General features: G+C 56.3%; 1 protein-coding gene across 5 annotated transcripts in view; it reads left to right on the top strand.

Annotated features, from left to right (window-relative positions):
* Nucleotides 1-23,208, top strand: part of LOC105474269 (nucleoredoxin) — a 173,086-nt gene that overhangs the window by 147,799 nt on the left and 2,079 nt on the right. For 4 of the 5 annotated variants that reach the window (XM_071082080.1, XM_071082085.1, XM_071082081.1 and 1 more), the window contains 6 exons: nucleotides 1,904-2,021; nucleotides 5,159-5,292; nucleotides 6,805-6,905; nucleotides 8,955-9,061; nucleotides 20,099-20,278; nucleotides 21,637-21,761. In XM_071082080.1, coding sequence (XP_070938181.1) covers nucleotides 1,904-2,021; nucleotides 5,159-5,292; nucleotides 6,805-6,905; nucleotides 8,955-9,061; nucleotides 20,099-20,278; nucleotides 21,637-21,761 — 765 coding nt within the window. Of the gene's footprint in view, nucleotides 1-1,223; nucleotides 1,296-1,903; nucleotides 2,022-5,158; nucleotides 5,293-6,804; nucleotides 6,906-8,954; nucleotides 9,062-20,098; nucleotides 20,279-21,636; nucleotides 21,762-23,208 lie in introns of those variants that run through there. The other variant, XM_071082083.1, reaches the window with a different exon arrangement.

Genomic DNA, 23,208 nt, shown 5'->3' with positions numbered 1-23,208 from the left:
ACAAAAACAAAAAACAAAAACCGGGTCTGGGCGCGGTGGCTCACACCTGTAATCTCAGCACTTTGGGAGGCCAAGGCGGGAGGATCACCTGAGGTCAGGAGTTCCAGACCAGCCAGGCCAACATGGCGAAACCCGTCTCTACTAAAAATACAAAAACTAGTCAGACGTGGTAGTGGACGCCTATAATCCGAGCTACTCAGGAGGCTGAGGCAGGAGAATCGCTTGAACCCGGGAGGTGGAGGTTACAGTGAGCCGAGATAGAACCATTGCACTCCAGCCTGGGCGAAGAGCAAGACTCCATTTAAAAACAAAAGCAAAAACAATGTGCAGAACTGTTCTTGTTGTGAGGTCCTGGGCTGGTTCTGTGAGCCCCCAGAAAGGTGGGGCTGGGAAAAACATGCAGACTGAGGGTAGTTTGAGGTGGGTGGGGTCCCACAGCCCTTCCTGCCAAGATACAGGTCTCCACAGACAAGGAAGCCCAGCATTGCCCTCCCCTCACTGCCTGGGCTGGGACTCGGGACAGTCCTTGTCCCGCCACGGACTGCCCTCTTCTCTCTGTTCTTCTCTCTGCTGCTGCCTTCTCACGCCTGCCTTCCTGCAACACATCCTTGCCCTGTTCTGCCCACAGGCCCAGGCTTCCTCCAGAGACCCTCAAGGCCCCAAGCAGGGAAGCTCACAGCTGAGTGGCCTAAACAGTGGGGCACCCTGCAGCTTCCCTGTTTCTGTCTTTTCTAGAGGTACATTGCTAGCTCAACAATGCATTTATTTACTTTTTTTGAGACGGAGTCTCGCTCTGTCACCCAGGCTGGAGTGCAGTGGCGCGATCTCAACTCCCTGCAACCTCCACCTCCGAGGTTCAAACGATTCTCCCGCCTCATCTTCCTGAGTAGCTGGGATTACAGGCGCCCACCACCACGCCCAGCTAATTTTTGTATTTTAAGTAGAGGCAGGGTTTCACCATGTTGCCCAGGTTGGTCTTGAACTCCTGACCTCAGGTGATCCTCCTGCCTTGGCCTCCCAAAGTGCTGGGATTACAGGCGTGAGCCACTGCGCCCAGCCCCAACATCGCATTTAATTATGTTGGTTTTGGGGCTTGGCGGGGAAGTTCTAGAGCACCCAGTCACCTGCCCATATGGCGTTCACCCCGACGGCAGTGAGCGAACAGAGGAGGCCACCCACACTCGGCTTCCAGTCCTGCGCTTTGCATTCCATGTTCTCAGCTTCATTCGTCTTAGACCATGGATGTCCGACCGTGTGCACAGCCAACCTCAAGAATCTGCCATAGACTGAAGCAGGTTTTATGCGGCACCGAGAGCCAAGGGTTGGGGCTGACTCTGGGCATTGCTTCCCTCGTGCTTTGCAGGGAACATAACGACGACTGTGATATTTCAAGTGCAGGGACCTGGTGAAGGGCTGAGGGGGCAGATTGTAACTACGTGGCCTTCTATTGGAAAACCCGTCTCTTCTCTCTTGGTGGGAAGGGGCCACGGGGAGCGGCTACTGTTGCCTGCTGCCAGGGTGGCGAGGCTCTCATGAAAATCTTCCCTTCCTTCCTTAACCACCTGGTGGTCTGATTGTGTCGTGAAGATGCGACATCCATCTTCATCTTCGTGATTTTTAGAGACGTAAAAGGGTCGTACGCTCCAGGATGAGTGTGGTCTTCCGTCAGCCTCCACCTCAGAGTCCCCTGCGCTGTGCGGACCCTGGGGGCCAGTGGGATTGTAGTTAACGTGCCCCTTTGCCCAGCAGCCCTGCTTGGGATCCATTGTTCTTTTCTGTGTCTTGAATGCTTGCCAGTTCATCCAGCCTCCAGGCCTAAGGGGCTCAAAAGAACTCTGCAAGAAGAACTCTGCAATGAATCTGGTCTGGACTTAACCACCTTCTTTTACTTTTCTTCATACAGCTCAAACTTTGGAACAAATACCGAATTTCCAACATTCCATCGCTAATATTCCTCGACGCCACCACCGGGAAGGTTGTGTGCAGGAACGGGCTGCTGGTGATCCGAGATGACCCAGAAGGTAAAACCTCAGCACGTGCATATGGTCCTCTTATTACCCAGCCCCTCCTCCTCCATGCCCCTACCCTCATCGCCGTCCCACTGGTAGAGAGAGTCCTCGTGAAATAGATACACGTGGGTTTACGTGGCTAGAGAATGTCGTCTTGGTGAAATCATAGTATTCCCTGGGATATGGTTTTAAGATTTTTACGGGGATCTGAATGTCCCTCCTAGGAGCTTTCATTCATGGGCCAAAAGAAGCCCTGCCTGGAGGGCCGCGGAGGCTGTGGGAAAGCAGGAAGAGCTCAGACCCCGGCTTCTAGAGCTGCGTCCGTGGCAGCTGCCCCTTCACGGTGAGAGGCAGGCCGAGTGGGGTTTTTCCTCTTTAAAATATGACATAGCGAAGTCCCAGCCCCCCGCGTCACTCTCCTGGCCTTGGCGGTGAGTGCACCTGGTTGCTTGGAGCTGCCACGCCCTGCAGGCCTTGGTCTTGCTGGCCACGTGTGGGCCGTGCTCCTCCAGGCCCCCTCTCAGAGCCGTCGCCGTGGCCTCCTTCCCTCTGGCAGTGAGAACAGGCCGGAGATCTCCTCCCTTCACTTCGTCCAGTGAGACGATTCAGCCCCTGCTCACACGTTTTCCCAGTGGACACGCCACCTCCTTCAAAGAATCGCCCTCAGTAAAAACCAGGGCATGGTGGGACCAAGTGCGAAGCTTTTCCTTTTTTTTTCTTGTTTTTTTGAGACAGTATCTTGTTCTCTCGCCCAGGCCGAGTGCTGTGGCATGATCATGGTTCACTGCAGCCTCGACCTCCTGAGTTCAACTCACCCTCCCACGTAGCTGGGACTACGGACGTGCACCGTCACACCCAGCTAATGTTTTATTATTTGTAGAGATGGGGTCTCTCTAGGCAGCCCAGGCTGGTCTCAAACTTTTGAGCTCAAGCAGTCCGCCCACCTCAGCCTCCCAAAGTGCAGGGATCGCTGGGCTGAGCTGTGGAGCCTGGCCCCCGTGCGGATTCCTGAGCCCGACCTCCAGAGCATTGTGGATCCCTCTTGTTTCCGGGGAGGCCCAACCACCTGCGTTTTCAACCAGCCTGTGCTCCTCCTTCCCAGCCCCTGGCCGCCAGGTGACTTTGAGGCAGCGGGTCCATGGACCGCCCTGTGAGAAAACACCGCAGTTGAGCGGGAAGCATATTATCAACTCCCCCTACCCGGAGCTCAGGTGTCTTCAGAACGTGGACCATCTGGGCTGGGTGGGTTTTACCCTTTTATTAGACTTAAATTCTCACTTGGTTCTCTGAGCCCATCAAGGGCCATCGAATCAGAATCTCTGGGCGTGGGGCTCAGGAGCATGATATTTTTAAATTCCCAAGCTGATTCCGAATACAATCAGACCTGACAGCCACTGGGATGTGGCGGCTGGGATTGAATCATCCAAATACAGTCAGAGCTGACCACTGGGATATGGCGGCTGGGATTGAATCCATCCAAATACAGTCAGAGCTGACCACTGGGATATGGCAGCTGGGATTGAATCATCCAAATACAGTCAGAGCTGACAGCCACTGGGATGTGGCGGCTGGGATTGAATCATCCAAATGCAGTCAGAGCTGACCACTGGGATATGGCGACTGGGATTGAATCATCCAAATACAATCAGACCGGACAGCCACTGGGATGTGGCGGCTGGGATTGAATCATCCAAATGCAGTCAGAGCTGACCACTGGGATGTGGCAGCTGGGATTGAATCATCCAAATACAGTCAGAGCTGACCACTGGGATATGGCGACTGGGATTGAATCATCCAAATACAATCAGACCGGACAGCCACTGGGATGTGGCGGCTGGGATTGAATCATCCAAATGCAGTCAGAGCTGACCACTGGGATGTGGCAGCTGGGATTGAATCATCCAAATACAGTCAGAGCTGACCACTGGGATATGGCGACTGGGATTGAATCATCCAAATACAATCAGACCTGACAGCCACTGGGATGTGGCGGCTGGGATTGAATCATCCAAATACAGTCAGAGCTGACCACTGGGATATGGCGGCTGGGATTGAATCCATCCAAATACAGTCAGAGCTGACCACTGGGATATGGCGGCTGGGATTGAATCCATCCAAATACAGTCAGAGCTGACCACTGGGATATGGCAGCTGGGATTGAATCATCCAAATACAATCAGACCTGACAGCCACTGGGATGTGGCGGCTGGGATTGAATCATCCAAATACAGTCAGAGCTGACCACTGGGATATGGCGGCTGGGATTGAATCATCCAAATACAGTCAGAGCTGACCACTGGGATATGGCAGCTGGGATTGAATCATCCAAATACAATCAGACCTGACAGCCACTGGGATGTGGCGGCTGGGATTGAATCATCCAAATACAGTCAGAGCAGACCACTGGGATATGGCGGCTGGGATTGAATCATCCAAATACAATCAGACCTGACAGCCACTGGGATGTGGCGGCTGGGATTGAATCATCCAAATACAGTCAGAGCTGACCACTGGGATATGGCAGCTGGGATTGAATCATCCAAATACAATCAGACCTGACAGCCACTGGGATGTGGCGGCTGGGATTGAATCATCCAAATGCAGTCAGAGCTGACCACTGGGATGTGGCGACTGGGATTGAATCATCCAAATACAATCAGACCGGACAGCCACTGGGATATGGCGGCTGGGATTGAATCATCCAAATGCAGTCAGAGCTGACCACTGGGATGTGGTGGCTGGGATTGAATCCACAATCCTGGGTATCATTCCCAGGATAATCCACAACCCTGGGTATTGATTCCCGAGGCCCCAAGGCGATGAGCCCCTCGTCAGAGTTACCTGGGGCACCTGTTCGTTTTGCGTGTACATCTTTGCGTTGCTCCTCGGTCTCCAGCCTCAGGACGTGGCCTGGGCATTCGTACGTTTCAAAAGCCCCTGAAAGACAGACCTTGTGACCATCCAGGTTTGGGAACCATTGCCTGGAGGGCAGGTACTGGTTGTACTTTGATTCCTGTGTTTCCTGCAGATGCTGTGGGTGTGTTTACAAGCACTGTTTGATGATTAAGTTGTCACGCCTGCCGCTCTGAGGCCTCCTGGGTCCCAGGCCGTCAAGAAGAGTCTTAACCCTCTTTTACCGTCTGTTTCAGGTCTGGAGTTCCCCTGGGGGCCTAAACCCTTCCGGGAAGTCATTGCAGGGCCCTTACTTCGAAATAACGGGCAGTCCCTGGAGAGCAGCAGCCTGGAGGGGTCTCACGTGGGCGTCTACTTCTCCGCACACTGGGTGAGTGTTTGGGCCCCTGTGGCTCAGACAGAAGGAAGCAGGGACGTGCCCAGCAAGCCCAGCTGTGGTTGGCGTCTGGGGGTGAGATGCCCAGGCAGGAATTTCCCGGCCCTGTGGTCTTTCCCTGTGCGCGAGGCCTGCTTGAATAGTGCTTGTGATTATGAATGGAAAAAGCAGCAAGAAATGACTTCTTTGATCTATAACGATAGTCCTCTTTTTTTTTTTTTTTTCTTCCTGAGACAGAGTTTTGCTCTGTTGCCCAGGCTGGAGTGCAGTGGCGCGATCTTGGTTCACTGCAACCTCCCGCCTCCTGGATTCAAGCGATTCTCCTGCCTCAGCGTCCCAAGTCGCTGGGATTACAGGCATGCGCCACCACACCTGGCTAATTTTTGTATTTTTAATAGAGACAGGGTTTTGCCATGTTGGTCAGGCTGGTCTCGAACTCCTGACCTCAGGTGATCTTCCCACCTCGGCCTCCCAAAGTGCTGGGATTACAGGTGTGAACCATCATGCCTGGCCCTCTGTTTTTTTTTGTTTTGTTTTGTTTTGTTTTTTGGAGACAGTGTCTTGCTCTGTCGCCCAGGCTGGAGTGCAGTGGTGTACCACTGGAGTGCAGCTCACTGTACCTTCCGCCTCCCAGATTCAAGTGATTCTCCGGCTTCGGCCTTTCAAGTAGCTGGGATTACAGGCATGCACCACCATGCCCGGCTAATTTTTTTTTTTTAGTAGAGACGGAGTTTCTCCATGTTGGTCAGGCTGGTCTCGAACTCCTGACCTCAGGTGATCCGCCCACCTTGGCCTCCCAAAGTGCGGGCATGAGCCACAGCACCCGGCCTGGATATTTCTCTCAATCCACGCGGATGAGTTCATGCTACCTGCGTGCGCCCTGCATAGGGACGATGCGGGTGCTTGTGCCGGATGCTCACCCTTAAGAAAGGCAAATTTAGGCCGGGCGCGGTGGCTCAAGCTTGTAATTCCAGCACTTTGGGAGGCAGAGATGGGCGGATCACGAGGTCAGGAGATCAAGACCATCCTGGCTAACATGATGAAACCCCGCCTCTACTAAAAAATACAAAAAAACTAGCCGGGTGAGGTGGCGGGCGCCTGTAGTCCCAGCTACTCGGGAGGCTGAGGCAGGAGAATGGCGTGAACCCGGGAGGCGGAGCTTGCAGTGAGCCAAGATCCGGCCACTGCACTCCAGCCTGGGCGACAGAGCGAGACTCCGTCTCAAAAAAAAAAAAAAAAAAAAGGCAAATTTAGTTTTGCCTCATTCATTCAGGGGACTAGGTCTTGCTGTGTTGCCCAGGCTGGCCTCAAATTCCTGGGCTCACGCGATCTACCGGCCTCAGCCTCCCCAGTAGCCACCACACCCAACTCATTTCCACCCGTTTCATGAACAGGATTTTGCTGTCCCAATCCTGCTTGAGTCCTGCTAACCCGGCCTCGGAGGGTGAGTGACTGGGTAGTGGAGAAGCAGCGTCACCCAGCAGGTCTTGCTGTCCTGTCTTTCAGTGTCCGCCCTGCCGAAGCCTCACCCGGGTCCTGGTGGAGTCCTACCGGAAGATCAAGGAGGCCGGCCAGAGCTTCGAGATCATCTTCGTTAGTGCAGACAGGTCAGTTGTGCCGTGAAGTGCTGGGCCCCTTTTCTGTAGGTAGCTGACATCCTTTTTTTTTTTTTTTTTTTCCTGAGATGGAGTCTCACTCTGTCACCCAGGCTGGAGTACAGTGGCTGGATCTCGACTTCCTGCAACCTCCACCTCCTGGGTTCAAGCGATTCTCCTGCCTCATCCTCCCAAATAGGATCGAGTGGTTCTCCGGCCTCAGCCTTTCAAGTAGCTGGGACTACAGGCGCCCGCCACCATGCCCGGCTAATTTTTGTATTTTTAGTAGAGATGGGATTTCATCATGTTGGCCAGGATGGTCTCAAACTCTTGACCTCGTGATCTGCCCACCTCGGCCTCCCAAAGTGCTGGGATTACAGGCGTGAGCCACCGCCCCGGGCCGGATGGCTGTTTTCTCAGCTCTGGCCATGCGCTGTGTCTGGTGCTATTTGAATGCACACGGATACACACGGATGCACACGGATAAGGAATCACAAAACAGACATTCTCCCCGGAGTCAGTCAGCTCCTCTGAGCTTCAGGTTCCTCTGCTTCTTACCTTCTCTAAGGCCTCACTTATCAGGGAACCTCCTTCACCTCGAAACTCCCGCCCCAGTTGAGACTGAGTCACCAGGGGCCTCTGCCGCTTACGTTCGTGTCCACAAAAGGATCCGAGATGCCGGCACACGGAGGGCGCTTCGCACACTGTTGTACCTGCCGTGTCACAGTCCCCATCTCAGCATGAAGCCGTTCCAGGGGCAGCAGCCAGGGATTTTTTGTTGTTTTTGAGACGGAGTCTCGCTCTGTCACCCAGGCTGGAGTGCAGTGGCCGGATCTCAGCTCACTGCAAGCTCCTCCTCCCGGGTTCAAGTGATCCTCCCACCTCAACCCCTGAGCAGCTGGGATGACAGGCACCCGCCACCACACCGGGCTAATTTTTGTGTTTTTCGTAGAGATGGGCTTTTGCCATGTTGCCCAGGCTGGTCATGAACTCTAGAGCTTAAGTAATCCGCCCGCCTCGGCCTCCCAAAGTGCTGGGATTACGGGTGTGAGCCACTGTGCCCGGCCACAGTCTTTTTTTTTTTTTTTTTTTTTTTTTGAGACGGAGTCTCGCTCTGTCGCCCAGGCTGGAGTGCAGTGGCGCGATCTTGGCTCACTGCAAGCTCCGCCTCCCGGGTTCCCGCCATTCTCCTGTCTCAGCCTCCCGAGCAGCTGGGACTACAGGCGCCCGCCACCATGCCCGGCTAATTTTTTTATATTTTTAGTACAGCTGGTGTTTCACCATGTTAGTCAGGATGGTCTCGATCTCCTGACTTCGTGATCTGCCCGCCTTGGCCTCCCAAAGTGCTGGAATTGCAGGTGTGAGCCACTGTGCCTGGCCACAATTACTTTAAAAAATTTTTAAGCATCGACTTTATTGAAGCGTAATGTATACATTATAAAATGCATGCATTTAAGGTACACAGTTCAGCTGACCAATGTACGTACCATGTAACCACCATCACCACAGACAACACCCAAAACGTTTTCATCACTCTGTAGGTTCCTTGGGTCCGTCTCCTCCCATAAACCCAGCCCCAGGAAACCCCTGATCCATTTCTGCCGCTTGAGTAGATGTGCCTTTCCTAGAGTTTTTTACATGTGGAATCAAAGGTATATGGTTGGTTTAAATTTGTGGCCCCGTAGAAGTCACTGTTCTGTGCACAGGTTAGAACTCCCACAGGTGTGCAGTGACTGTGCACACCGAAGCTCCTGAGGCAGGAAAGACCTGTCTGTGCTGAGAAATGGAAAGCTGGACTTGAGTTACGTTGCTCAGATGGGAGCAGCCGAAGTGGGCTGGCGTCTGAGCTGGGACCCGCCTGCTGTGTGGAGGCATTTGCTTCTTGGCGGACCCCAGCCTGGGCAGAATAACACACTCCCACAGCCAGTTGCCTGAGAAGCACAGTGGCTGGAAACCCCAGCTTCCGCCGAATCCCTGGGCAGAACTCGGCAGAGGTGGGAGGATTTGGCGGCGGTGCAGTGGGGACGCTGAGCTGTGCTCACCGCGTATGTCTCTCTGCAGGTCGGAGGAGTCCTTCAAACAGTACTTCAGTGAGATGCCCTGGCTCGCCGTCCCCTACACTGACGAGGCCCGGCGGTCACGCCTCAACCGGCTGTACGGAATCCAAGGTAGGTGCTCTAGGCCCCGGCTCCTGGAAACCTGCTCGCCCGGGCCCACCATGTCTTTGGCTTTCGTTTAAGAAGAAAGGCATCATTATTTCCATGAATAGTCATGTTCCTCTCATGTTTCTCCGCAGCGTAGAATTTTCCTGGTGTGAATTCTAATCCATTTTTTAAAAATAAGTATTGCCAGTCTGGGCGCGGCAGCTCACACCTGTAATCCCAGCACTTTGGGAGGCTGAGGCAGGCAGATCACCTGAGGTCAGGAATTCGAGACCAGTCTGGACAACATGGAGAAACCCCGTCTCTACTAAAAATACAAAAATTAGCCGGGCGTGGTGGTGGGTGCCTGTAGTCCCAGCTACTCGGGAGGCGGAGGCAGGAGAATCGCTTGAACCCGGGAGGTGGAGGTTGCAGAGAGCCGAGATCACATCATTGCACTCCTGCCTGGGCGACAGAGGGAGACTCCATCTCAAAAAATAATAATCATACTAAATACTGTCTTAGTAAGACAGCTGCTTCTCACTGCCCAGCGTGTGGATTCTGATATGATTGGGACACAGAGCACAGCCTCCCAAATGACGTGGCCATTTGATTAAGGGGAGATCAATGCGGTAGTGACATGTAAGCTAGACTGAAAGAGAAATCCCAGAGGCAGGTCATTCACTGGTACTTCTTTAAATTTTTTTTTTTTTTTTTTTTTTTTTGAGACAGAGTCTTGCTCTGTTGCCTAGGCTGTAGTGCAATGGCGTGATCTCGGCTCACTGCAGCCTCCGCCTTCCCAGGTTCAAGCGATTCTCCTGCCTCGACCTCCCCAGTAACTAGGATTACAGGCATCTGCCACCACACCTGGCTAATTTTTGTATTTTTAGTAGAGATAAAGTTTCACCAAATTGGTCAGGCTGGTCTTGAACTCCTGACCTCAGGTGATCCTCCTGCCTCAGCCTCCCAAAGTGCTGGGATTACAGGCGTGAGCCGCCGCACCCGGCCTGTTCACTGATACTTCTGATGTACACATTGAGCACGCGCCGTGTCAGGGCCGCAGACGGGCTTGGGGCTGCACTGCCCGATGTCAGGCCTCAGATGGCCGCGATGTCAGGCCTCAGATGGCCCTGCCTGTGGGAGAGGATGTGGTCTGGGCAGCTTCTGCCCCTCCCACCCCCGCACTGTCCCTGTCCCTGACTGTCGCCTGCTCACTGTCATTTCTGGGTGACGGGGAGTGTGCGGCCCGCGTGCCGGAGGAGTCTGGTTTCTGGAGTTGTTACTTCCTGGGCAGCGTTTCGTGTTGATCTCACCGGTCAGCAGCACTGTTCTCACAAGTACAAGTTCGGGCAGAGTCACTGCATCCCACTGCCTCCAACCGCCAAAACAGAAGAAAACCCAAAGCCTGTTCTGGGGCAGAATCGCCAAGAATAGGCCTTTGTGGCCCCCCGGGAGCAGAGCTGTTGGGGGATGTGGAGGTGGGGCTGGCAGAGGTCCCATGACCATCGCACCCCTCACTATTGGCTTCTCATCCTTTTTCCCTGCTCCTCTTCCAGCCTCTCTCCTCAGCAGGCCTGCGTTAGAGGGAACACGACGGCTGCCCCGAATTCCCTCAGTGCCGCTCTTCTGCCCTGAAGCATCCCTCTTTCATCCTTGGGTTCCATAACTCAGGAAGTCTGTGTGTCTCCCGCCCCGGTTCCTCTTTCTTGGTAGCGGTATCATCTCTACGTTTTTTCCCTTTTGGTCTCAGTCGTCACCCAGGATGGAGTGCAATGGCGCAATCACGGCTCACTGCAACCTCCAACTCCTGGGCTCAAGCCATCCTCCCACCTCAGCCTTCTACCACGCCAGCTGATTTTTAAAGACTTTGTAGTGACAGGGTCTCACTGTGTTGCATAGGCTGATCTCGCACTCCTGGCCTAAGCAATCCTCCTGCCTTGGCCTTCCAAGATCCCTACTTTCTTTTTCTTTTTTTTTTTTGAGACAGAGTCTCGCTCTGTTGCCCAGGCTGGAGTGCAGTGGCGCGATCTCGGCTCACTGCAAGCTCCGCCTCCCAGGTTCATGCCATTCTTCTGCCTCAGCCTCCCGAGTAGCTGGGACTACAGTGCCCGCCACCACGCCCAGCTAATTTTTTTTGTGTGTATTTTTAGTAGAGACGGGGTTTCACTGAGTTAGCCAGGATGGTCTTGATCTCCTGACCTCGTGATCTGCCCGCCTCATGATCCGCCCGCCTCGGCCTCCCAAAGTGCTGGGATTACAGGCATAAGCCACAGCACCCGGCCCCAAGATCCCTGCTTTCTAAGGTCCTGTCCTTTTGTTTTTTGAGACGGAGTCTTGCTCTGTTGCCCAGGCTGGAATGCAGTGGTACGACCTCAGCTTACTGCAACCTCTGCCTCCCGGGTTTTAGCGATTCTCCTGCCTCAGCCTCCTGAGTAGCTGGGATTACAGGTGCATGCTACCACGTTGGGCTGATTTTTGTATTTTTAGTAGAGATGGGGTTTTACCATGTTGTCCAGGCTGGTCTCGAACTCCTGACCTCAGGTGATCCACCCATCTGAGCCTCCCAAAGTGCTGCGATGATAGGCGTGAGCCACTGTGCCCAGCTTTTTTTTTTTTTTTTTTTTTGAGATAGAGTCTTGCTGTCACCTGGAGGCTGGAGTACATTGGCACAATCTCTGCTCACTGTAACCTCTGCCTCCCGAGTTCAAGCGATCCTCTTGCCTCAGCCTCCCAAGTATCTGGGATTACAAGTACCTGCCACCACACCTGGCTAATTTTTGTATTTTTAGTAGAGACGGGGTTTCACCATGTTGGGCAGGCTGGTCTCAAACTCCTGACCTCAGGTGATCCGCCTGCCTCAGCCTCCCAAAGTGCTGGGATTACAGGCGTGAGCCACCGCGCCCGGCCGGCCATAGCCTCTTAAACAAAAACAAATACTGAATTTGTTTTTTTTTTTTTTTTTTTTTTTTTGAGACGGAGTCTCGCTGTGTCTCCCAGGCTGGAGTGCAGTGGCGTGATCTCGGCTCACTGCAAGCTCCGCCTCCCGGGTTCACGCCATTCTCCTGCCTCAGCCTCCCAAGTGAATTTGGTTTTATTCAAATTGCACTTACTGACACACAAAACGTCAGTGGCACGAGTTTGATTCATATTTCTAAACTTAATTCCAGATCTTCCTAGGTTTGAAAGATGCTCACGTATGAAGGAAATCATTATATCATTCCAGGGTTATCATTTAGGAAGCGTCTTCTCAGTGCCTTGAGGTTGGGCTGAGCCCCACATCCGGCATTCAGTCTGCGTCGATGGCCTGTTTGTGGTGCCCTGTCCTTGCCCTCCAAGCCGGGGGCTGTTTCTCCTTCAGAGCCTCTCGCTCAGCCCTGGTTTCACTGGTATATCCGTTCTGGCTTCTTTCTGGTCTCAGCAGCCAGCAGCCTTCCCGAGACCACACCGTCCCTTTCTCTCTGGTCTCAGCAGCCGGCAGCCCTCCCGAGACCGCACCATCCCTCGATGGGAGTTGGCCTTTCTTTGCCTCTGAGGATATTTAAATGTGGCCAGACTGGGCCGAAACACCTTTGAACTTGAAGGAACTGTGCGTTCCTTCATAAGCTTCGTAGCATCACAAAACTGTGACCAGTATTTTTTATTGAATTCTGAGTACTTCTGAGCTTTTGTATGATTCCGTGGTTACGGCTTCCAGTCTCATTCAATGGACGTGTTCTAGGTATGTGAACACCCGTACATGCACACACACACGCTCACACATTCACACACACTCATACTCTCACATACCTACACTCACACGGGCACACACACACACCTATACTCACACACCTACACATGCACACACACACCTACACACACACCCCCCACGCTCACACACATGCACACTCGCACACACAGACTCGCACACACTCACACTCGCTCTGCAGGGTCCTGGCTGTTGGAGTGTCTGGTCTGCACATCCTGTGGGGCCATCTCTGGGGACGTCCTGCTCCCTCTTAGACTCTGTGCCCTGGGGTCTCAGTCCTGTCTCACTTGTTTCTCTCCCTCTGAAGAGTCTGGATGAAGCTGCTTCCACAGAGCAGTGCCAGGTGCCTCCCCTGCCATCACCAAAGGGAGCTGCCTCCGCCTGGCCCGTCCTTGGACTCACACTGGGGCAGTGGCTTAAACTGCTGGTCATTTTGTGGATTGAGTCACATAAGGGCAGAGTGTTCTCCTGACAGGCTCTGGTGAAAATGGGCAACCCAGGCCACGCGTGGTGGCTCACGCCTGTAATCCCAGCACTTCGGGAGGCCGAGGCGGGTGGATCACGAGGTCAGGAGTTCAAGACTAGTCTGGTGAACATGATGAAACCCCATCTCTACTAAAAATACAAAAATTAGCCGGGCACAGTGGCAGGCACCTGTAATTCCAGCTACTCGGGAGGCTGAGGCAGGAGAAACGCTTGAACCCGGGAGGCGGAGCTTGCAGTGAGCCGAGATCGTGCCATTGCACTCCAGCCTGGGCGACAGAGCGAGACTCTGTCTCCAAAATAAAAAAAAGCAGAAATGGGCAACCCAGCAACCCGAGGTCCTGCAAGCATCTTGGGGTTTTAAGAATCACCTGCTGAGTGAAGGAGGCCTGCCAAATGCTGCCAGTGTTTTGAGGCATCTGGGGGGCGGTACGGGTGGGGGAATTGGGGCCTCGATGCTGTACCCTTGAGCTGCCCGTCTCACAGGGTGGCAGCCTCTGCCGTGGCCTTGATGATGAGTTTGCCCCCCAGGCCGGCCTGGCCAAAAGTCCCCCTGCTGCCAACAGGCTGGCTGCTGGCTGCCTTCGGTGCCCCAGGCTGAGCTGGGCTGTGTGACCCGTCTCCACAGGACCACCGAGCTCACCAAGGACCTGGCATTCGGCGTCCCCCTACCTCCTCGTCTCGTGGGAATAACTGGCTTCCAGAGTGTTGGGTCCTCCCCTCCCAGAGCTTTACGCGGCCTGGGGAATGTGTAGCCGTGGGCGCTGCTGAAAATTCCTTTTCTAAGGAGAGCGTTGTCGACACACCTTGCAAAAGACAGACCCTGTTAGCAGTTGTCTGAGGAATCCTCGGCCGCGAGAGAGCACGGCACTCTTTGCAGGGAGACTTACAGCCCTTTCTCTCTTAGGCCAGGGGTGCTGGCTGGTTTGGCTCCCTTGCCCCGACCTTCGGGGAGGGCAGACGGCCTGAGGGCTGTGCAGGGCCTGGAGCAGACGCGGGAGCAGCCAGAGGTGGCTGGCGGGCGGCGGGGGTGAGAGCCCTTTTCTCCTCCAGCCTCGAATCCTCTCCTCTGTTTTCCTCCTTCCCTCCTGTGCCGCCTCCTCCCGTTCCGACTTCTCCCCCTCCTTTGCTTTCTTCCTCTTCCGCTTCCCTCCTTCTTCATCCCATTCCCTTCTGGACTCTCTTCCTTTGTCCCTTTCAAAAAAATGGATTTGAGGCAGAATCTGTTTATATAAAAATGAAACATTTGGAGACTGTATGTTTCAATGAGAAGAGGGGCTACCTCATGACCTGCAGAGCGGCTTTGCTGTTCTTTCTTATGTGTTTTGCTTAATTTTTTTTTTTTTTTTTTTGAGACAGAGTCTCGCTGTGTCGCCCAGGCTGGAGTGCAATGGCGCGATCTCGGCTCACTGCAACCTCCGCCTCCCGGGTTCAAGCGATTCTCCTGTCTCAGCCTCCCGAGTAGCTGGAATTACAGGCATGCACCACCACACCTGGCTAATTTTTGTATTTTTAGTAGAGATGGGATTTCATCGTGTTGGTCAGGCTGGTCTCGAACTCCTGACCTCAGGTGATCCGCCCGCCTCGGCCTCCCAAAGTGCTGGGATTACAGGCGGGAGCCACCGCGCCCGGCTCCTTTCCTTAACTCTCTAAGCAGGGGAATGTTTTTGGGGAGCCAGGAGGAGGGAGGAACGGAAGGGTCCGAGCAATAGATCCCAGGCATTGGTTGGTGTTTGTCATCCCCCCTCACCCCCACGGCCCTTCAGTTCTGATTTTCATTTGATATTAATGCGCTAAATAGGATGCCGTTAAAGAAACCCTAACTAGCCATAGATATCTCGCTGTCGTCCCACCTACATTCCTGCCTCAGCAGCACAGCCGTTCTCACTTCTGAGTCTGCTTTGGTTCCTGCCCACCTGCGTACGCACTCACAGACTCGTAACGTACACACGGCACTGTGCACTCCGCGGTGTTTACTAAACAGTGTGGCGCAAACATTTGCCACGTCGCTGCGGTCTTCGTAAGGACCGTTTTCATGATCACTTAATAGTTTGCCTGCTGGTGCGTCCTCACCAGCTCTTTCTGTTCTAGGACCTGCTTTTCCTTCCACTGCTCCTCCCAGCTCCTGGCAATCTTTCGGGCATTCGTCCTGGCTGCCTCCGGTCACGTTGTCATCCAGATGCAGAGAAGGCTGCGTCTCAGCCCTGCCCGCTCCTCTCTGCCTCCCAGGGTCCTGGACCCCTTCAGCTTCCTTGCCCCAGCCCCCACCTCCTTCCAAACTCCCTGTCCCATTGGCAGCGGAAAAGGCACCAGGCTAAACCGTGGGACAGTCTCGGTGCACCTGGCTTTGAGATAGTTTTAAATACTTGCAAGTCGGCTCCTCCTCAGAGAGGAGAGTCTGCAGTTTACCCCTCTGTGTGTTTTGAGGGAGATGGTGAAAGGGGTCTGTGGGCTCTGCTCATGTCGCAGAGCTGGGGACTCGGGGCCGAGCCCTCTCTAGGAACCTAGAGTCCGTGTTCCAAGCCCAGGAGTGTAGCTTGGGGTGGGGGATGCAAAAGTGCGCCAGCCCCACCCTTGGCAGACACCACACTGTTGCCGCAGCCCTCACTGCGGTCTTGACGGCGTCTCTGCTCTCGGCTGCTTTAGCTATAACTTCCTCCAGCCCGGCACAGAGGACTCTTGGTCTCACTAGAGCAAGCGCCCAGTTTTCCATACCTCTGCCTTCTCACGAGCCAAATAATCAGTTTAGGGATGATTAAAAGAATATAATGGCCGGGCGTGGTGGTTCACGCCTGTAATCCCAGCACTTTGGGAGGCCAAGGCGGGCGGATCACTTGGTCAGGAGTTTGAGACCAGCCTGGCCAACATGGCGAAACCATGTTTCGAAACCATGGCGAAATCAGTATACAAAACTGATTTATAATAATAGCCAATACTTATGGAATACTTACAATATCAATACACCAGGTACTCTGCTAAAAAGTATTTTACAGCGGCTGGACACGGTGGTTCATGCCTGTTATCCCAGCAGTTAGGCTGAGGTGGGCGGATCACCTGAGGTCAGGAGTTTGAGACCAGCCTGGACAATATGGTGAAACCCCATCTCTACTGAAAATAGAAAAAATTAGCCCGGCGTGGTGGCGTGCGCCTGTAGTCCCAGCTATTTGGAAGGCTGAGGCAGGAGAATCACTTGAACCCGGGGGGCGGAGCTTGCAGTGAGCCAAGATCATGCCACTGCACTCCAGCCCGGGCAACAGAGCGAGACTCTGTCTCAAAAAAAATAAATAAATAAAAAATAAAACAGGGAATTGAGTTGCCTGGATCCTCCCTGGAGTCCCAGCTGTACTTTCCCCCAAGCGCCCCAGCCACCCACGCAGGGAAACAAGTTCAGGCAAAGCAGCGACGAGCTGTTCCTTTTTGGTTCCCTCCGGAGGCGCCCTGTGGGCCTGGTTCCCTGTGAATCTCCGGTTAGAGGCTTCGCCCTGCTTTCTCCTTGGAAGTCTGTGTTTCGGGCCGGGCGCGGCGGCTGACGCCTGTAATCCCAGCACTGAAATTCAGTCCATTAGAAGCTTCACTGTGCTGTCTCGTTGGAAGTCTGTATTTCGGGCCGGGCGCGGCGGCTCACGCCTGTAATCCCAGCACTTCGGGAGGCCGAGGCAGATGGGTCACCTAAGGTGGTGAGTTTGAGACCATCCTGGCCAACATGGCGAAACCCCATCTCTACTAAAAATTAGCCGCGTGTTGGGGTGCGCACCTGTAGTCCCAGCTACTCGGGAGGCTGAGGCAGGAGAATTGCCTGAACGTGGGAGGTGGAGGCTGCAGTGAGCTGAGATTGCGCCATTGCACTCCAGCCTGGGCAACAGAGCGAGACTCCGTCTAACAAACAAACAAACAAACAAACAACCTGTATTTCGGAGAACATGCTTCAAGGGCTGGTGGAACAGAGAGTGTGTGAAGGGGGAGAAAGGAAAGAGGTGACTGTGGTCTCAGCCTTCTCCCCCAGGAGCACAGGGAGGTGGGCGGTGCAGAAAGCTGCAGGCACAGGCCTTCCCCTGCCCTGGTGAAGACAGTCCCCATCCCAGGTGCTGTGAGAACCCCAGCAGCGTCCATGGCCTGGCAAAGAGCAGCAGCTTCTGCAACAGGTAGATCGGGGTTCCTGTCCCCAGTGTAACCACTGCCTGGCTGGGTGACCTTGGGGGGCACCTGACCATCTGTAAGGGGGATCCCGGTACTGCCCGCCTCGTCTGTGATGAGGAGTAGCTGTCTGCGCCGTGCCAGCACCGGGCAGACGCGCCGCAGAAGCCAGTTCCGTTTCCCGCCCCTGGTTCATCTTTGGAGGGTACGTACTCGTCGGGGCTGTAGGCCAAGCTCATCAGGACCAGTGGAGGGGGAGGCGGCCTGGCACAGCAGATGCGGATGGTTTCCCCCGTGCAGGTGCCAAGAACGAGTGGTCCTTGGGCCCAAGCTGGTTTCTGCTTATGCAGTCACACAGGCCAACACGGTCCGTCCCTGCACACTTCGTCTTAGGCTCTTAGGCGTGATCTGGTGGAACCGTTCCTCGGGGGAAGCCGCTGAGTGCCCCTCAGCAGCCAGGTCGGGGCTCCGTGTCCTCGCCCTGCCGTCCTGGGCCCCACAGGCATGGACTCAGAAGAGGCTGCAGCCAGGGTCACGAAGAAGGCCCCTTGGAGGAGGCCCTCGGAGAGCCCCAGGCGCTGGGCCGGGAAGTGCGCAGCTTTGCCTTCAGACTGGCTTCTCCTCCCTCTCCATCCCCCATGCCTGCTTCTCTTCCACAGACCCACTCAGCATCCCACGCTGGGGCACACGCGGGCCGGCCGCGGGGCTTGTTGTGGCAGCAGGGGTCCCACGCCGGGGCACACGCGGGCCGGCCGCGGGGCTTATCGCGGCAGCAGGGGCTCTGGTTTACCCCGTGCTCGTCACTGCCCGATCTCAGAAACACCAACTCTGGGGAAGGACCTTGCTGGGGGGACTTTGGGAAGGGCGTGTGGTGACGGGAGGGGCTCCTGTGCAGCCAGCTGTCCCTGTGGCGGCCCCCGGACCCGGTTTCTTCTGGGCCGCTGTCTCGAGACCAGCCCCCGAGCCTCGTGGATGGACACAGCTGGTGTGGACCCCGGCCTCGGGGGATAAAATGCAGCCGTGAGGACGTGGCTGGAAATGCCCGGGTCTCTTGTGTGGCAGCACACGCAGCTCCTCAGGGGCGCTGTCCACGCTGAGCACATCCAAGGAGCCCCAGCGAGAGCCGACTGCGTGTGTGTGCGCGTGCTTGTGCTTTGTGTGTGTGCGTGTGTGTGCGCGTGCTTGTGCTTGCGTGTGTGTGTGTGTGTGTGTGTGTGAGACGTCGGAGTGGCCGTCCTCGAGAGCCCATTCTCTGTGGACCTGCTCCCTGAAACATTAGCCACTTCGTCTCATAGGTGTGAACATAATGGATTCATTGATTCCTTTCGGAGGCAGGCACGCCCGTTGTGCCGGTGGCCGCAGCAGGGTACGAAACACGAGGGCCGTGTGTCTGGTACCTCCGCATCCCCCCGACAGGGAAGGAAAATGTCAGCGGAGCAAATTACTGACCGAATACTTGGGAATCTATAAATATTAAATTGCTCTGGCTTTCACATAAAATTCAGGCTCTGGGCAGCCCAGGAGGAGAGGCGTCTGGAACTTGCAGGGTGTGTGGGGGGAGCGGCTGCCAATGGAGAGACAAAGGGCCCGAAGGGTGGGGCCCAGGCCGACTCTGTGGGCCGCGGCTGGGGGTGCACAGCCCTGGCTGGAGGACAGGCTGCGGGGAGTGGGCTGGAAAGAACCGAGACGCAGAAAACCCACGTGCAGCTGTGACCACCATGGGGATTTCTCTGAGTTTTCGTTGAAGGCTTTTTGGTTGGGGTTGCCTGTGGTTTGCAGGAAAGCTTTCCGTGACTTTTCTTCCCCAGCCCTGGGGAGGGAGGGGGGCTGGGGTGCAGACGGCAGAGGCTGCAGTCAGCTGTCGTCCTCTCTGTGCAGCCAGCCTCAGGTTCCTTCCCTCACTGGCCCTGCGCTCACTGTGGCCGGGCGAGGGCCCCTCCTCTCGCATCGCATCGGTGGCCACAGCACGTGCACCGTGTGGTCACTGCACCGCCTGTTCCGCGTTTGACCCCCTGCGGCCGGGGAGGTTCTTCTGTGTCTTTGGGAGGCCAGCAGTGAGCGATCGCTCCGATGTGCCAAGACCCTGTGCTAAGTTCTTATTTATTTATTTAGAGACGGAGTCTCGCTCTGTCACCCAGGCTGGAGGGCAGTGTTGCAATCTTGGCTCACTGCAACCTCTGCCTCCCAAGTTCGAGCAATTCTCCTGCCTCAGCCTCCCGAGTGGCTGGGATGACAGGCGCGCACCACCACGCCCAGCTAGTTTTTGTATTTTTAGTAGAGACGGGGTTTCACCATGTTGGCCAGGATGGTCTCGAACTCCTGACCTCAAGTGATCCGTCCACCTCAGCCTCCCAAACTGTGTAAGATCTTTAACCGCGTGAACTCATTGATCTTTCCATAGCAGAAATAAGGTAGGAACAACACCACCCTCATCAGGTTGCAGCTGAGGACGCTGAGGCCCCGAAATGTGAAGGTGACAGGTTACAGGCCCACCCGAGCGGGCTCCATGGCTCCCCCTGGCCAGGCCTGGATTCTCCCCAGGTTTTGTGACTTCAGACCTGGACTCCTCATTGTGAGCCTGTACCAGGTCCTTGGTGGGCTCCTCCGTGGTGGGTGGGACCCCGGCTGGACTCCGCAAGCCTCCTGCCAGGCAGGGCCTGCATCTCCCAGGCCAGTGGCCAAGCACCCCCTCTTCCCCTCAGGCATCCCCACGCTCATCGTGCTGGACCCGCAGGGCGAGGTGATCACGCGGCAGGGGCGGGTGGAGGTGCTGAACGACGAGGACTGCCGGGAGTTCCCCTGGCACCCCAAACCCGTGCTGGAGCTCTCCGACTCCAACGCCACGCAGCTCAACGAGGGCCCCTGCCTCGTCCTTTTTGTAGGTATGAAGCTCACGGGGGGGCCCGGGTGGGGGCGGGACAGGAGAGGCCTCACTTGGGAGGAGCCTGTCCCTGCAGCTTCTCTGTCACTAGCAGTGCAAGCCTGGGCCTTTGTCTCTCCCCGGAGCCTTGCTTTTGACCCCGATGATTTATTCATGGCCTTGTGGGAGCTGCAGCTGCACTTTCCCTCCTAGCTGCTCCCCAGCTGCCGGCTGGGCAGAACAGGTCAGGCGGAGGATGCCCTGGGGACCCCATGCGCAGACCCATTGTTGGAAAGGGGCGGGTCGCGCACACACAGCTGCCGGGGGCTGGCCCCTCTGGCCGAGGCTCACCGAGGCTGCTTCTGCCGGTGCTGTGTGCTCGGGTGAGCTGCTCCCACCCCGTGGCTGCCCTGGCTCCTCTGTCCTCGCCTGCACCTCCCGATCTCCCGTCTCACCCAATCTGTGCTCCGAGGGTGAATGCCCAGCTGGGCCAGGAGGAAACAGGCTCCCTGCAGTCTGGTGGGATGGCCCTGGTTCCTTTTGCAAAACCTGGTCCTCTGCCTTGGACTTAGGGCTCCCCTCCAACAACTCAGAATTACCGTATGAGGCTGGGTGTGGTGGCTCACGCCTGTAATCCCAGCATTTTGGGAGGTCAAGGTGGGTGGATCACCTGGGGTCAGGAGTTCAAGACCAGGCTGACCAAAATGGTGAAACCCTGTCTCTACTAAAAATACAAAAATTAGCCAGGCGCAGTGGCACGTGTCTGTAATCCCAGCTACTTGGGAGGCTGAGGCAGGAGAATCACTTGAACCCGGGACACAGAGGTTGTAGTGAGCCCATATGGCACCACTGCACTCCAGCCTGGGCAACAGAGAGAGGCTCTGTCTCAAAAAAACAACAACAAAAAAGCCACTGACCGCCAGACCACAGTCCTCACCCCCTCCCCCTCACCACCAGTTTCACTAGGAAGTCGGAGGTCCGAGGTTGTGGCTTCTCATTCTGTGGCTGAGAGAAACTAGCAGGCGCCTCAGGTCCTGGCTTAGGGGAAGCTCAGCCTCGCGGGCGGGTTTGTGAGGAATTCAGTGGAAAGTGTCTGCCTGGGGCCCCAGAGCTACTCGGTGGGGTGGGTTCCCCGTGGTGAGCCTGGTGCAGGCGAGACTCTCTTGTCTGGGGCCCCAGAGCTACTGGGTGGGGTGGGCGAGCCTGGTGCAGGAGAGCTCTGGGAGCTTTGCTGCTGGGACGTGTGTGCAGGAAGTTCATTTCCATTCAGGGGCCGCTCAGGTGGGCGTTTCTGCAGCTCAGGCCCCCTCAGCGGGTGCCGCTCTATTTGACAAGCCAGTGTTCCTCCCCATCTCTTTCTCCCCCCGATGCCAATCACAGATTCTGAGGATGACGGAGAGTCCGAGGCAGCCAAGCAGCTGATTCAGCCAATAGCCGAGAAAATCATTGCCAAGTACAAAGCCAAAGAGGAGGAGGCGCCGCTTCTGTTCTTCGTCGCTGGGGAGGTGAGTGCGGGGAGAGGCTGGGCCCCCAGGGCTGGATCAGCTGGGACTTCGGGCGCATGAGGGATCCTGGCCCCAGGGCTGCCTGTGCTCCTGAGACAGGCCACAGACAAACGTGGCAAGAAGAGGTGGCCATTCGCCGTGGGAAACCGTTTCCTCCCCTGCTGCTTCCTCTTGTCCTCGCTCCGCAGCCTCAGGTCCGCAGGGGAAGAGCCGGGAGCTGCTTCCAGGGAGAGGGGCCGGGGCCGGAGCGATCCCCACCCACTCCCTCGGGGCTGGGTCACGACCAGGCCCTTGCGGCTTTACAAAACGCTGGGTTCCTGCCTCCGCGCCGGCCGCAGTGGGCCGATCTCATCAGGGGGGTCCTGGCTGGGGCTACCACGTGCACCTGCGGTCACCCAGCCGGCCGGTCAGTGCTGAGGTTGGAAATCGCTGCCGCGCCCCGTCTGTTTCACCGAGGCTGCCCCTTCGAGGTCTCCCGCAGGGCTGGACCGAGCAGGAGACTTCACAGGCTGAGAAAGTGGGGCTCTCAGCAGAGCGCCCTCCCGCAGGTGCCCCATTATCCGGGGCGTGGGACCCTGCGCCCTGCACCCTGCAGACAGGCGTCTCCGCGACTCAGCGCAGGTGCAGGCTCTCGTTCTTGAGTTCCTCCAGCCGGGAGTCTCCTCCACGCCTGCGCTGCTGCCTCCCTTCCCCTCCCCTCCCCTCCGCACCTCACCCCTGCGCCGCCGCCTCCCCTCCCACCGCACCCACCGACCGACAAACACTTTTGGAGGCCGCCCTCACCCCCTGCCCTCTGTCCACCCATCTGTACCTCCGGTTGGTCAGAGCCCTGTGCTGATTTCACGCTGTGTTCGGATCCCAGGAGAGGCACGGAGGAGGCAGGCGGCAGCGGCCGCCAGACACCCTGCACCACCCATCATCGCCAGACTCAGCAGCTGGCCCTGCCCAGCCCCTGCGTCCCTCCCAGGCGGCTCCGGTCACCTGCTCAGCCCCGGGGGTGGAGGGGAACAAAGAGGCTCGCAGGCTCTGCCTGGGGCGGCCGCAGCCACTGCACACCAAGCCCAACCCCGGAGGCTGCGCCACACGCGGGAACTCTGAGCCCTGCAGAATGGCTCTGAGAAAAGATGGCTGCAGCACTGCAAGGGCCCGGCACGGGCGGGGCGGCCTTGAGAGGCGTCAGGCCTGGAAGGAGCATCTGCAGGTTTCTGTACACCAGGCCGGTCCGCGTATTTCACCTGGGCTGTCTCCTTAGGCCCTGGCTCTCTGGCTGGGAACACAGTCGCCGTCCTGTTTCACAGGGGAGGGAGGCGAGGTTCAGAGTGGACCAGGGGCTCCTCCGAGGCTGTTCGCTGGCTCACGCCTGGCTGGGCTGGGCTTTGTGTCTCCAAAAAATATATACAAATTAGCCCGGCATGGTGCTGCCTGCTTGGAGTCCCAGCTACTCAGG

This window comes from Macaca nemestrina, chromosome 17 (genome assembly GCF_043159975.1).
Source record: "Macaca nemestrina isolate mMacNem1 chromosome 17, mMacNem.hap1, whole genome shotgun sequence".
NCBI lineage: Eukaryota > Metazoa > Chordata > Mammalia > Primates > Cercopithecidae > Macaca > Macaca nemestrina.
This window is presented reverse-complemented; position numbering and strand designations above follow the sequence as displayed.